The 13,426-nt window shown below is 46.9% G+C and overlaps 2 protein-coding genes across 3 annotated transcripts in view; one reads left to right on the top strand and one right to left on the bottom strand.

Moving 5' to 3' along the window:
• Positions 1-13,426, top strand: part of LOC309364359 (tigger transposable element-derived protein 1-like) — a 122,199-nt gene that overhangs the window by 10,078 nt on the left and 98,695 nt on the right. The window lies entirely within an intron of this gene.
• On the bottom strand, positions 3,267-12,920 carry LOC309364792 (uncharacterized protein). Of its 2 annotated transcripts, none has more exons than XM_081902701.1 (4): positions 12,608-12,920; positions 10,875-11,489; positions 9,046-9,169; positions 3,267-6,433 (listed from the first exon to the last, which is right to left on the bottom strand). In XM_081902701.1, the coding sequence occupies exons 2-4, from the start codon at positions 11,286-11,288 to the stop codon at positions 5,466-5,468; spliced, it is 1,506 nt and encodes a 501-aa protein (XP_081758827.1). In that variant the 5' UTR covers positions 11,289-11,489; positions 12,608-12,920; the 3' UTR covers positions 3,267-5,465. The 2 variants fall into 2 exon arrangements, with proteins under 2 accessions (XP_081758827.1, XP_081758828.1); XM_081902702.1 differs by having other exon boundaries at positions 12,827-12,913.

The following is a 13,426-nucleotide window of genomic DNA, read 5'->3' as shown; positions in this document are numbered from 1 at the left end:
AATCCACGGGTTAGGGGCGCAAATCTACGGGTTAGGGGGCGCAAATCCACGGGCTATGGGCGCAAATCTACGGGTTAGGGGGCGCAAATCCACGGGTTAGGGGGTGCAAATCCACGAGTTAGGGGGCGCAAATCCACGGGTTAGGGGGCGCAAATCCACGGGTTAGGGGGCGCAAATCTACGGGTTAGGGGGCGCAAATTACTTGCCTTGCCCCGGGTGCTGACAACCCACGCTACGCCACTGCCTCCCCCCCTGCCGCTCTGCCTGTCCTGCCCTGCAGGGAGGGTGTAGGAAGGGAGGAGGGAAGGGGTGAAGCTGCGGCAAAGCAGAACGCAGAATCCTAGGATTGCAGAGTTGGAAGGGACCCCTGGGTCATCTAGTCCACCCCCCCCCAATGCAGGAATCTCAGCTCAAGCGCCCCAGACCACCTCCCCAGGGAGACCCTCGCCCCGTCAAACAGCTCTTGCTTTTATTGGCAGACAGCAACTTGTCTGCTAGTCCCATCATTTAATTCCCACAATAACCCTGTGAGGTAGGTCAGGCTGAGACGCTTCACGGCCTAGTGAGGATTCGAACCCGGGTCTCTTGGATACAAATCCACAACTCTAACCACTACACCACACTGGTAACCATCTGGGATGCCTCTGCAGATGAGCACATCCTGAAGGATTTGGGCCATCCAAAGTTTGGGGGATATTTGTGGCAGTTTTGCTGAATCCAGAACGGACGTACATCACTCTAAAACCTGAGGATAATCTGAGATTAAGGCAGACAGAAGATGTCCTCTGCCACTGGACTGGTGCTCAGCAGCTCATTCTGATATTTTGAATTACAATGACTTTATTCAATTATATTGATCATTTGGGTGATTTCTGATATCGTCTGATGGTATCATGAATCACAGTGACTTTATTGAATTGTATTGATCATATTTCATGAATGATTTCTGGTGTCTGCTATTTTGAATTATGATCTTTGTTTAATTGTATTAATCATTTTGATGATTTCTGATATCGTCTGATATTTTGAATTACGATGACTTTATTGAATTGAATCAATCGTTTTGACAAATTTGCTGCGTTATTTATATGTTCTTATATGTTCTTAGGGACGCAGGTGGCGCTGTGGGTTAAAGCCTCAGTGCCTAGGACTTGCCGATCGAAAGGTCGGCGGCTCGAATCCCTGCGGCGGGGTGCGCTCCTGCTGCTCGGTCCCAGCGCCTGCCAACCTAGCAGTTCGAAAGCACCTCCGGGTGCAAGTAGATAAATAGGGACCGCTTACCAGCGGGAAGGTAAACGGCGTTTCCGTGTGCAGCTCTGGCTCGCCAGAGCAGCGATGTCACGCTGGCCATGTGACCCGGAAGTGTCTCCGGACAGCGCTGGCCCCTGGCCTCTTGAGTGAGATGGGCGCACAACCCCAGAGTCTGTCAAGACTGGCCCGTACGGGCAGGGGTACCTTTACCTTTACCTTTACCTTATATGTTCTTGTGTTTGATGGCATAAGGATTGCAACGCTTGCTGTTTTTAAAAATTGTGAACCAATTTGATCTCAGCATTTGTTGCTGGAAAAGTGGAATAGAAATATTAAGTCAAGAACATGTTATTTTGCTGCTCATACTCATAAATTCAGGTTCTTTCTTATTCTGTAAGCTGATTTGGGTATTTATTGTAGAAGAGGGGCTATAATATAGTGAATAGCAATACAGCCCTATGCTTTTGGCACCTATTACTATTAATTATCATTATTATTAATACCCCATCCCTCTGGCTGGGTTTCCCCAGCCACTCTGGGAAGCTTACAAGATATGTAAATACATAATTAAAACCTTCTGATAATACGAGCAAGGGAGGGAGAGAGAAACTTCTCCCTATATATTTCCTCCATATTTATATACTGTACAAGCTTATTCGCCTCCAGAACGAATTAAGTTATTAACCCGAGGTACCACTGTATTATTATTATTATTATTATGAAACCTCGGGTTACATACGCTTCAGGTTACATACGCTTCAGGTTACAGACTCCTCTAACCCAGAAATAGTGCTTCATTTTAAGAACTTTGCTTCAGGATGAGAACAGAAATCGTGCTCCGGCGGCGGGAGGCCCCATTAGCTAAAGTGGTGCTACAGGTTAAGAACGGACCTCCGGAACGAATTAAGTACTTAACCAGAGGTACCACTGTATTTTGGTTACGCGGCTGCTATTTTTTTACGAATTTTGGTCTCGCAGCGCCCTCTAGCGCCCAGGTCGCGAAGTCGAAACTTGCCTTTCTTTACACTCAGCTGATTTCCCAGAAATGGCTCTTTCATAACTGACTCATAGACTTTTAAAAAAACTGCAGAGTGGTACATCTCTTGCCCGGAGAAAGGACTTCCAGGCTACTTCTAGACTACTTCTCTCCTCGCCCTTTTTTTGACAGCTGCTCATCGGACACCTTATTAGGAATTGATGAGTTTTTAGAAACCTGTCACCCAAGAAATAAATTTCATGCCCTTTCAATTCAAGTCTTACTCTGTGTGGGAAGTATTTTTTTTTTTTATGTTTTAAGTTCGGCTGTTAATAATATCTCCTTTTATTATTCTACTATTATCATGAGGTTTTATTATTGTATTGTTGGTTTTCATTGAATAATAATAATAAAAATTTTTAAAAACCGTATATCTCTGAAACACTGCGGCTCCAATTCCCAATTATTTAGCCTTTTCCAATAGTGCTCTCAATTAGTGATCCCAGACATTGGAGCAGTGCAACTTCCCCTCTTCTTCTTCTTCTTCTTCTTCTTCAATTTATCTCCTCCCTTTCCTGCAAGGAGCTAGAACAGCATACACAGTCTGCACCCCACCCCCAATTTTATCCTCCTAACAACCTTGCAGTGAGACCATATAACACTGGTCCTGAAAGATCTACACTGGCTCCCAGTATGTTTCTGAGCACAATTCAAAGTGTTGGTGCTGACCTTCAAAGCCCTAAACGGCCCCAAAGGCCGAGAAACCTGAAGGAGCGTCTCCACCCCCATCGTTCAGCCTGGACACTGAGGTCCAGCTCTGAGGGCAGAGGGTTCGGGAGTCCTGAGAAGCTCTGCCACCCTCACAGACACTGGGCTTTTAGCTACACTGGCCGGTGGTGGGTCTTCAGGGTTTTAGTCAGGGCACCTATTGCAGTCCTACCTAGAGATGCCAGAATTGAACCCAGAACCCCCTGCATGCAATGCAGGTGCTTCGTTGCTGAGCCACGACCCTTCCTCTTATAACTTAAGGTGACATTCGGACTTTTGGGGATTTTTATTTATGCATTGAGAAGTTGCCACATTTATCTACATTAACAAATCACAGTGCAATATGAGAAAAGAAGTGGAAACACCGTAAAATAAAATAAAAAGCAGTTCATCATGAAACCCAGTAACTATTATCTAAAAGAAGAATCACTGTTTGTGGGAAGAGGGCAAAAATTTAGCCTGGCTGCTAAATTTAGTCCAGTACAGTGGTACCTCTGGTTACGAACGCTTCTGGTTACACACGCTGTGGGTTACGAGTGTTTTTACATGAGTAGAATGTGTCCTTTTATTTAAAATGCATCTCTGGGTTACTTGTGGAGCCTGCCTGGTGTTTTCACGAGAGTAGAATGTGTGCTTTTATTTAAGATACACCTCTGGGTTATCTGTGGGGCATAGGAATTTGTTCATTATTTATTTTTTCAAAATACGGTCTAGCCCCCACAAGGTCTGAGGGACAGTGGACCAGCCCCCTGCCAAAAAAGTTTGCTGACCCCTGCTTTAAATGGTAAAGGTAAAGGTACCCCTGCCCATACGGGCCAGTCGTGTCCGACTCTAGGGTTGTGCGCCCATCTCACTTAAGAGGCCGGGGGCCAGCGCTGTCCGGAGACACTTCCGGGTCACGTGGCCAGCGTGACAAAGCTGTTCTGGCGAGCCGGCACCAGCGCAGCACACGGAAACGTCGTTTACCTTCCCACTATAAAGCGGTACCTATTTATCTACTTGCACTTTTTAGGGTGCTTTTGAACTGCTAGGTGGGCAGCAGTTGGGACCGAAAGACGGGAGCGCACCCCGTCGCGGGGATTCGAACCGCCGACCATGCGATCGGCAAGCCCTAAGCGCTGAGGTTTTACCCACAGCGCCACCCGCGTCCCTACCCCTGCTCTAGACATTGTTTATTTACAGAAATACAAGGAGACCATACTGGAAACAAGGCAGCTTCTGAAAACAGGGAGAAGAGCCACAAATCCTGCGTCAAATTCCTGAATCCTACGCTGTTTTGACCAACTCCAGCTAAGTGCTTTCAGCCCCTGGTGGTTTTGCAAAAACGCCCACCTCGTGTCTTGTCCTTCCTCCAAAAAAATTCCAAAGGGGGGGGGTCACATTCCAAAGGCTGGTCCCATCAAGGGACATCCGGTTCGTTTTGCTAAGACTCTGACGGCCCTGCTGGTTGCTTCACAACCCTAACCACACCTATTCAATCCAGTTAAGACTGAGGCTCTGTTGGTGTGTGGTTCCCTAGACGAGATGCCTGGGAGGTCGCCTGCTCTTGATGGGGTTACGCTTCCTCTGAAGGAGCAGATTCGTAGCTTGGGGCTAATCCTGTATCCTTTGCTGTCCCTCAAGGCTCAGATGGCCTCGGAGTGCCTTCCATCAGCTTCGGCTGGTGCCCAGCTACGCCCCTATCTGGACAGGGATAGCCTAACTACCGCTGTCTATGCTCTGGTAACCTCAGGGTTAGATTACTGCAATGTGTTATACGTAGGGCTGCATCTGAAAACTTCAGCTAGTGCAGAATTCAGCGGCCAGGTTGCTCAGTGGAGCAAGACGCTTTGAGCATATTACACTGATCCTGGTCTGACTGCACTGGCTACCAATTAGTTTCCGGGCCTAATTCCAAGTACTGGTTTTGACCTATAAAGCCTTAAACGGCTCAGCACCACAATACCTCAAGGACTGGCTCTTTCCCTATGAACCTAACCGGACCCTGAGATCATCTTCTGAGGCACTCCTTCGTGTGCCTCCACCTTGAGAGGTTTGGAGGTGGCAACACACAAACAGGGCCTTCTCTGCAGTGGCTCCCTGTCTGTGGAATGCTCTCCCCAGGGAAGTTCACCTGGCGCCTTCATTATACACCTTTAGGTGCCAGGCAAAAACGTTCCTTTTTAACCAGGCCTTTGGCTGACCTGATCGACATCTTCTACCCATTTAAAATGCGGGTCTTTTTTGCGTTGTGTGTGTATGCATGTTACTGGTTTTACTTTGATTTTATATATTGTGATCTTTTATGTGAACCATCCTAAGATCTCTGGGTATAGGGCGGTATATAAATTCAATAAATAATAATAATACTCAAAGAATTAAGCCCCACACAGCTCCTCCTCAGGGAGTCCATTTATACTGTTTTATGTGAGCGCACTTCTCTGATGTGAAGTGAGGGCAGCATATTGACTGAAACGCTTTCCATGCGCTTTCAGGGATTCTCCCCAATGTGAATTCTTTGATGGGAAGTGAGTTGCTCACACCGACCAAACTGCTTCCCACATGCCAGGCACTTATAAGGCTTCTCTCCCGTGTGGATCCGCCTGTGCCGAAGGAGGTGCGACGTGTTGCGAAAGCTTTTCCCGCAATCTGAGCATTTGTACGGTCTCTCCCCCGTGTGAGTTCTCTGATGAGAAGTGAGGTTTATCCTCCGGCCAAATTTCTTCCCGCACTCAGAGCATCTGTACGGCTTCTCCCCCGTGTGGACTCTCTGGTGCAGAGTGAGGTCCGACTTGGCCGTGAAGTTCATCCCGCAGTCAAAGCAACCGTACGGCTTCTCCCCCGTGTGGATTCTCTGATGTCTCATAAGGCTGGACTTGACGCAGAAGCTCATGCTGCAGTCTGAGCACTTGAACGGCTTCTCCCCCGTGTGGGTTTTCTGGTGGTACGCGAGGCTCGTGCTCGAACTGAAACTCTTCCCGCACTCCAGGCATATGTACGGCTTCTCCCCGGTGTGGACTCTCTGATGTCTTATAAGGTGCGTGCTCCAGTTGAAGCTCTTCCGACACTCTGTGCATTTGTAAGGTTTCTCCCCTCTGTGTATTATCTGATGTCTAATCAGATTCGTGCTCCAGTTGAAGCTCTTGCCGCACTCCAGACACATATATGGCTTCTCCCCGGTGTGAGTTCGCTGGTGTCCCTCCAAGTTTAATTCACTACTGAAGGTGCTCTCACATTTAGGGCACTTATACTCTCTCTTCCCAATGTTTTTCTCCGTTTGAACTGGGATCATAGAAGAATCCCCATCAGGATCACCCCACCAATTCTCCACTGCGTTTCCCTCCTCCATCGCTGGGCAATTTTGAGCTCCAGCTTTCTCGGGCATCTGCAGACGCTCGTCTCTTTTTGCCGATACTTCCCGAGGTTTCGCCTCATCCTCACTCTCCTGCCTCTCGTCGCCTGTGATAAATAAGGGAAGGAAAAGTGAATTTAAGTGAGTGATGGAACCTTCAGGTCAAGGAACGAAAATGCACTGCTGCAGTGAATGTCTGATAATTGGTTCAAATCTTCAGGTTACAAACTTCAGGTTACAGACTCCGCTAATCCAGAAGTAGTACCTCGGGTAAGAACTTTACCTCAGGATGAGAACAGAAATCGTGTGGCGGCAGCAGGAGGCCCCATTAGCTAAAGTGGTGCTTCAGGTTAAGAACAGTTTCAGATTAAGAACGGACCTGCGGAACGAATCAAGTTCTTAACCCGAGGTACCACTGTAATGGCTCTTTCTCCAACCAGAAGGACATAAGAATAGTCTGGGATCAGGCCAAAGGCCCATCTAGTCCGGCATCCTGTTCTCAGGGTGATTAACATTGGCTCCCAGTATGTTTCCAATCACAATTCAAAGTGTTGGTGCTGACCTTTAAATGGTCTCGGTCCAGTATACTTGAATGGGCGTCTCCATCCCCGTCATTCAATGTGGACACTAAGCTCCAGCTCCGAGGGTCTTCTGGCGGTTCCCTCATTGTGAGAAGGGAAGCTACAGGGAACCAGGCAGAGGGACTCCACAGTAATAGTAGTAGTAATAGTGGTAAGGTAAAGGGTAAAGGGACCCCTGACCATTAGGTCCAGTAGTGACTGACTCTGAGGTTGCGGTGCTCATCTCGCTTTATTGGCCGAGGGAGCCGGCGTACAGCTTCCGGGTCATGTGGCCAGCATGACTAAACCGCTTCTGGCGAACCAGAGCAGCGCACGGAAACGCTATGTACCTTCCCGCCGGAGCAGTACCTATTTATCTACTTGCACTTTGACGTGCTTTCGAACTGCTAGGTTGGCAGGAGCAGGAACCGAGCAACAGGAGCTCACTCCGTCGTGGGGATTCGAACCGCCAACCTTTTGATCAGCAAGTCCTAGGCTCTGTGGTTTAACCCACAGCGCCACCCACATCCCAGTAGCAATAGTAGTAAAAAATTATTTCAATGCTGCCCATCTGACTGGGTTTCCCCAGCCACACTAGGCAGCTTCCGTGAAATTATAAAACCCAGCAGATTTTATAATTTCTCAAATCAAAGATTAAAAACTTCCCTATACAGGGCTGCTTTCAGATAGTTGTTTATTTCTTTGATATCTGACTGGAGGGCATTCCACAGGGCATTCTCCCTGTGAAGCACCCTCCTATCAGATGTCAAACAACTATTTGACTTTTAGAAGACATCAGAAGGCAGGGAAGTTTTTAAAGGTTGAGGATTTCTGTGTTTTTATATTTTGCTGGAAGCCAACCAGTCCGGGGCAACCCAGTCAGATGGACGGCATATAATAATAAAATTATGTTATTCTTTGAAGGAGAACTACTTGAAAATGATTTACAGATGGTATTTAACTCTAAGTAGGCTTGCTAAGGTGTATAAGACTGAATCAGATAAGTGCTGGAGATGCAAAAAGGTTGAGGGAATGTTCTTTTATATGTGGTGGGCTTGTAAAAGATAAAAGAGTATTGAGAAATAATCCACAATGAATTGAAAAAAATGTTTAAAGTACTTTTTTTTAAAAAACCCAACCACACAGACTCCTTTTTGTTGGGGATAATTCAGACTGAAATTCCCAGGTATCAAAAAAAGTTATTTATGTATGCTACTACTGTGGTCCATGTTTTGTTTGCCCCAAAATGGAAAATGAGCAAGGTCCCAACTAAAGCTGAATGGCAACCTAAGCTGATGGAATATGTGCAGCTTGCAGACTTAATATATAGAATAAGAGAACAAGAACAAGAAGAACATACGTTCTTATATATTGAATATATGGGAGGGGGGAATTGTGTACACCTGAAAACATCGGCAGCATTAAGATAAATTCGACAGTGTAAATAAGTTTTGATGGATGCAATAATGGAATAGTGAATGGTTTAGTTTTTTGTAAAATATGCAGGGATTTATGATATGCAAAATGAACCATGGAAAGAGAAGAAGGGAAGTCATTGATATTATAAGGATGTTTAAACGAGCATTTTAAATTGTAAAACAGATTAAAAAATGATACACACGCACTCTTAAAGTCATGCTGCAAACCACCACCACCCCAAAAAGAAAAGTTCTCAAAGCCATTAAGCTGGAATGAATTACCAATTTTGACAGAACTGAGATTCAGTAGAGACTGGGAGTGGCTAGCTCAAAACAGGAAGTTGCTATCACTTTTATTTATTTTATTTACACCAATTTATCACTGGCAGACGCTGTGCAGAAGGGGATCTCTTGCAGACTGCTTAGATCTTGGAATTCACCTTGTAAATCATCTCTAGGTAGACTTGAGGCAGACCCATGTCTGAAACCTTGGAGAGAGACTGCCACTTTTCTCAGTACTGAGAAAAATGGACCACTTGGTAAGCTTCCTAGGCTCTTATCTGAGCAGTTTGTCACATAGAACAATGAGGACTAGAACCTTTAAAGAAAGCTCAGGGGTAGAGAGTCTGCTTTGCATGCAAAAGATATAAGGCACCTTCCTATGTGTAGCAGCCAGTTGACGATAAAAGATAAAAGCTCAGCAAAATAATACAAACCCAAAGAGTTCAGGAAAAACCTTACCCAGCACACTGGTTTCCTCTTTCTTCTCTGGATAAAACTCCCCATCGAGCTGCCGCTGGGAATTTTGGAACGAAGGTTGCTTGATGGGGAAAGTCACGGCTGCCTCCAGGAGCCGCCCCGACACCTGAAATGCCAGCAGGCAAGAATATAAGAAAAGTCGGATCAGGCCCAAGGCCCATCTAACCCAGCCTCTCACAGTGGCCAACCCAATGTTTAGGGAAGTTTTCAATGTGCTTTTAATATCCTGTTGGAAGCCGCCCAGAATGGCTGGGGAAATCCAGCCAGATGGGTGGGGTATAAATAATAAAATTATTATTATTATTATTATTATTATTATTATTATTATTATTATTATTATTATTATTATTCCCAGTAAGTCCAAAGCATGGTACAAGCACAACAGTCTCCTCAGCTGCGATTTCCAGAAGCATTTAAGGATACTGAGAGAGTATCTTGGGAAAGTGATGGGCATCTTTTTAAGGAGCAGAAACATCTTTCACCAAAAGATGGAAGTGATCACCCCCAACATTTGGCATTCATTTTCCATTATGGGTTCTCAAACTTTTTTTTCTCCAGTCCACACGTTCAGAATAAAAAATTGCTTGCACCACACCGACTGTCTTATTGATAGGAAACACATCGGTAAACAAAGAGAAACAGCTCCTAGAAGTGCTTCTTTTACAACACAGAGCATAAATACTTTATGATGATGGGACATTCGGAAAGCATAGAAAAATGCAGCTACATAAGAACAGGAATCATTCCCAAAATATAATTCTAAACGAGCCTCTTACACATGTAACTCCCCTTGCTTTTGTTTTATTATGTATTTCATGCTTTCATTTTGTATTTTTATGTTGTGAGCCACCTTGTGATCTTCAGATAAAGGATGGTGTACAAATTTAATTAAATAATATTAATGATAATGATAATAATCCAGCTTTCCAGAGCTTGTTTGCCCTCCAGAGGTTCTGGATGCCAACTCCTACTCTGCCTCCTTATTTGTCATGATGGTAGGGGCTGATGAGAGCTGGAATGCAACACCGGCCCTAGACTGCAAGAAAACCTCCCCCCAGATGCCCTTGCCAACACAATCTCCCCCAAGGAGGCTGGGAAAATCTTGTGCGGGTGACTTCCCTTAAAAGAGGACGGACTTGCGTCTGGAAGGAATGCAGCAAGAGGACAGGAGTGGGGGTCTGGATCCAGCACTGCGTTTGACAGATGGGTGGAGCCACCCACTTGTCAATCACCTGACGGGACATAACCCATCTCTGTCTGTGCCATCCACCAGCTAATTGTGAGGGTGTGTGCTGGTCCCTTTGGTCCACCTGCCTCCTTACCTGCATCAGGTGTTGAGAAGGTACGTGCCAAGAAGAAGAAGAACAATTTATTTATACCCTGCCCATGTGGCTGGGTTTCCCCAGCCACTCTGGGCAGCTCCCAACGGAATTAAAACCACAACAGAACATCAAATATTAAAAACTTCCCTAAACAGGACTGCCTTCAGATGTCTTCTAAAAACCAGACAGTCGTTTATTTCCTTGACATCTGATGGAAGGGCGTTCCACAAGGCAGGTGCCACTACCGAGAAGGCCCTCTGTCTGCTTCCCTGTAACCTCACTTCTCGCAGGTAGGGAACCGCCAGAAGGCCCTTGGAGCTGGACCTCAGTGTCCGGGCAGAACGATGGGGGTGGAGACGCTCCTTCAGGTATACAGGACCGAGGCCACAGCAGGCTAAATAGGGAGGCCTGTTGGTCCTAGCTAAGTTTTCACCACTTGCTTTAGGAACGACTCAACCCTTAGGAACCTTCAGGATGATGCCCTCTTACCTCTTCCTCTCCCTGCCTGTCGTCCTCTGCCTGGCCCTGGAGAAAACCTTCTGCCAGGGCCACCGCCTCCGCACTGGTCTCCGGCCCACAATCTCTGACCCAGTTCTCCATCTCCGGGGGCAGGACAGCCAGGAACTGCTCCAGGATCACCAGGTCCAAGATCTGGGTCTTGTTGTGCCTCTCCGGCTTCAGCCACTGATGGCAAAGGTGGCGGAGTCGGCGGCAAACCTCTCTTGGTCCCTCAGCCTCCTGGTAGCAGAAATGCCTGAACCTCCAGCAACGTACATCCAAAGAAAGGGCTTTTTGCTCCTGCATCTTCTGCAGGCTCCTTTCCCAGAATTCCCCTCTGGTCCCCGACTGGGCGGCAAGGCAGCTTAATTCCGGATCAGGGCTGGCAAAGTCCTGTTCTTCCATCCGCAATCTAGCACAGCACCCAGCGAGAACAGAATGGTCTTCCTTGCTCTGTTGTCACTTTCTCTCTGTATGAATTTTCAAATTAGGGTTCCAGTCCAGCAAAGTTGAGCAAGGTCCTTCTGAGAGTAACCAGGACGTCCACCCGATGGGAAGGTATTTCCAGCAAAATGGAATTGCAGCTAGCAACTCGGGTTTCTTCTTCTGCAAAAACAGACAGGTAAAACACCAAAATTCAGAGGGACACAATATATGCGTTAAGTGTGGGGAGGGGAAGCAGGAACTCTTCCTACACGTAAGGGGCACAGATAAAAACTTTTTATCTCATTCACAGCTATGTACAATGTCAAACACAGCAGCTCTAGCAGTGCCCCATCCCTAACAATTTGTGTGTTTAATTGTGGTTTTCAGATTTTAACAGGGCTTTTTATAGAAAAAAAATACTTTACTGACCATAAAAAACAGATATACAAAAATAAACATCTTTACTGTACCTTTTGATTATATATATATATTCAAAAATGGCTCACACCCACAGAGCTATACTTTTCAACACTCTCCATACGCAGCTGCTTCCACACATTAAAAAAGTGAATGATCCTCTCTAACCCCAGCTATTCCTGATTTTCTTTTTACAGAGCAGGTTAAGACACTCCATTTGTATAGTTCTTTGCGGTTTTGTTTTTCTTTAACATAGCTGCTAATTAAATCAGGCGTGGCTGCTTCTAGATTTTCCTAATCATACAACCATAGAATCATAGAGTTGGAAGGGACCCCCAGGGTCATCTAGTCTAACCCCCTGCAATGCAGGGATCTCAGCTAAAGCATCCATGGCAGACGGCCATCCAACCTCTGCTTACAAACCATCAAGGAAGGAGAGTCCACAACCTCCCGAGGGAGACCGTTCCACTGTTGAACAGCTCTTATATCTAGGATAATTATATCCAGTATAACTGGTTTACAGGTACTCTCCCAGGCTCTAGCCTTGCATCCACATTCAAATGGAGCAATAGTCCCAAACTCCATCCCCAGGAATATGCTGCCTCCTTTTCTTGGATTAGCAAAGAGAAGTGCATTCACACGTTACACTTGTCGATTTGTGAAGCTCCCCAGCATTTCTGCTACCAGGAGGCTGAGGGACCACGAGAGGTTTGCAGAGTCGGGCGACACATCTACGGAGACGCAAGATCCCACTGCGTTCAACTTGCAACCGCAATGAGGGCCAATCCGACACGGGTACGGTCGTTCACACAAACGCTCGCGTGCGCCGAGGCAGCCTGGACCCGTGTTCAGCGTAACGTGCGGACGAGCCTTTTGCATACCTGGGTGCACAAAACTGCAAAATCGCTGAGCGCAGCATGTGAAGATTCCTGCAAAGCAGGAGGCGCATTGGGGCGCTAGTCAGGAACCCCACCCCAAAATTCAGGGGCCTCCCCCGCCTTTTGTTCTCTCCGCTGACTGGGCACCTCCGAGCCGCTGCTCCAGCCTCGCTTCCTTTCCTTGCGCCTCCCGCCCAGGGCGGCCCCTGCTCGGCCGCGCACCCGCAAGGCGCTCCGCACTCCCGCCGGACCCTCCGGAGCCGCCGCGTGGGAAAATCAAAGTCCGTTTTCCCACGGGAGGGGGAGAGGAGGGGCACCGGAAGTGGACGTTCCCCTCGTCGGCGCGTCCCTTCCGGGAAGCCCCTCTAGAAACCGGGACTCACTAGCTTTAACCCTTTGGTTGCAAGAGCGATGAAGTTGCGCTCTTTTCTTTCTTTTTCACTGAGAGAGGAGCGAATGACTCTCCTTCCTTGGAGGTTTTTAAGCAGAGGTCAGGTGGCCACCTGTCAGGGATGCTTTAGCTGAGATTTCTGCATTGCAGGGGGTTGGACTAGATGACCCTCAGGGATCCCTTCCAACTCTAGCTCTGCCTGTGCAGCTTTCTCCCGATTAAAATGCAGAGGGTTTGAGGACTGGGACATTGGCATGCTTGTTTACTATTGTACTACCAACTTTACGGTACACTTGTGAAACATGGACTACTTACAATCTCCAGCTCCTTGAAAGATTTCATCAACTGTGTTTCCAAAATTTTTTACATACCACTTGGGAAGACAGGCGAAATAATGTCAGTGCACCCGTGTCGGAGCAATGATTCTTCAA

This window comes from Podarcis melisellensis (assembly GCF_964234715.1).
Source record: "Podarcis melisellensis genome assembly, chromosome: 2".
Taxonomy (NCBI): domain Eukaryota; kingdom Metazoa; phylum Chordata; class Lepidosauria; order Squamata; family Lacertidae; genus Podarcis; species Podarcis melisellensis.
This window is presented reverse-complemented; position numbering and strand designations above follow the sequence as displayed.

Coding starts and splice junctions, on each gene's coding strand:
- LOC309364792 (XM_081902701.1), bottom strand. CDS start 11,288: ATGGAAGAACAGGACTTTGCCAGCCCTGATCCGGAATTAAGCTGCCTT. Junction 9,170..10,874: donor ACAGGCAGGGAGAGGAAGAG/GTAAGAGGGCAT, acceptor CTGGCATTTCAG/GTGTCGGGGCGGCTCCTGGA. Junction 6,434..9,045: donor AGAGGAAACCAGTGTGCTGG/GTAAGGTTTTTC, acceptor TATTTATCACAG/GCGACGAGAGGCAGGAGAGT.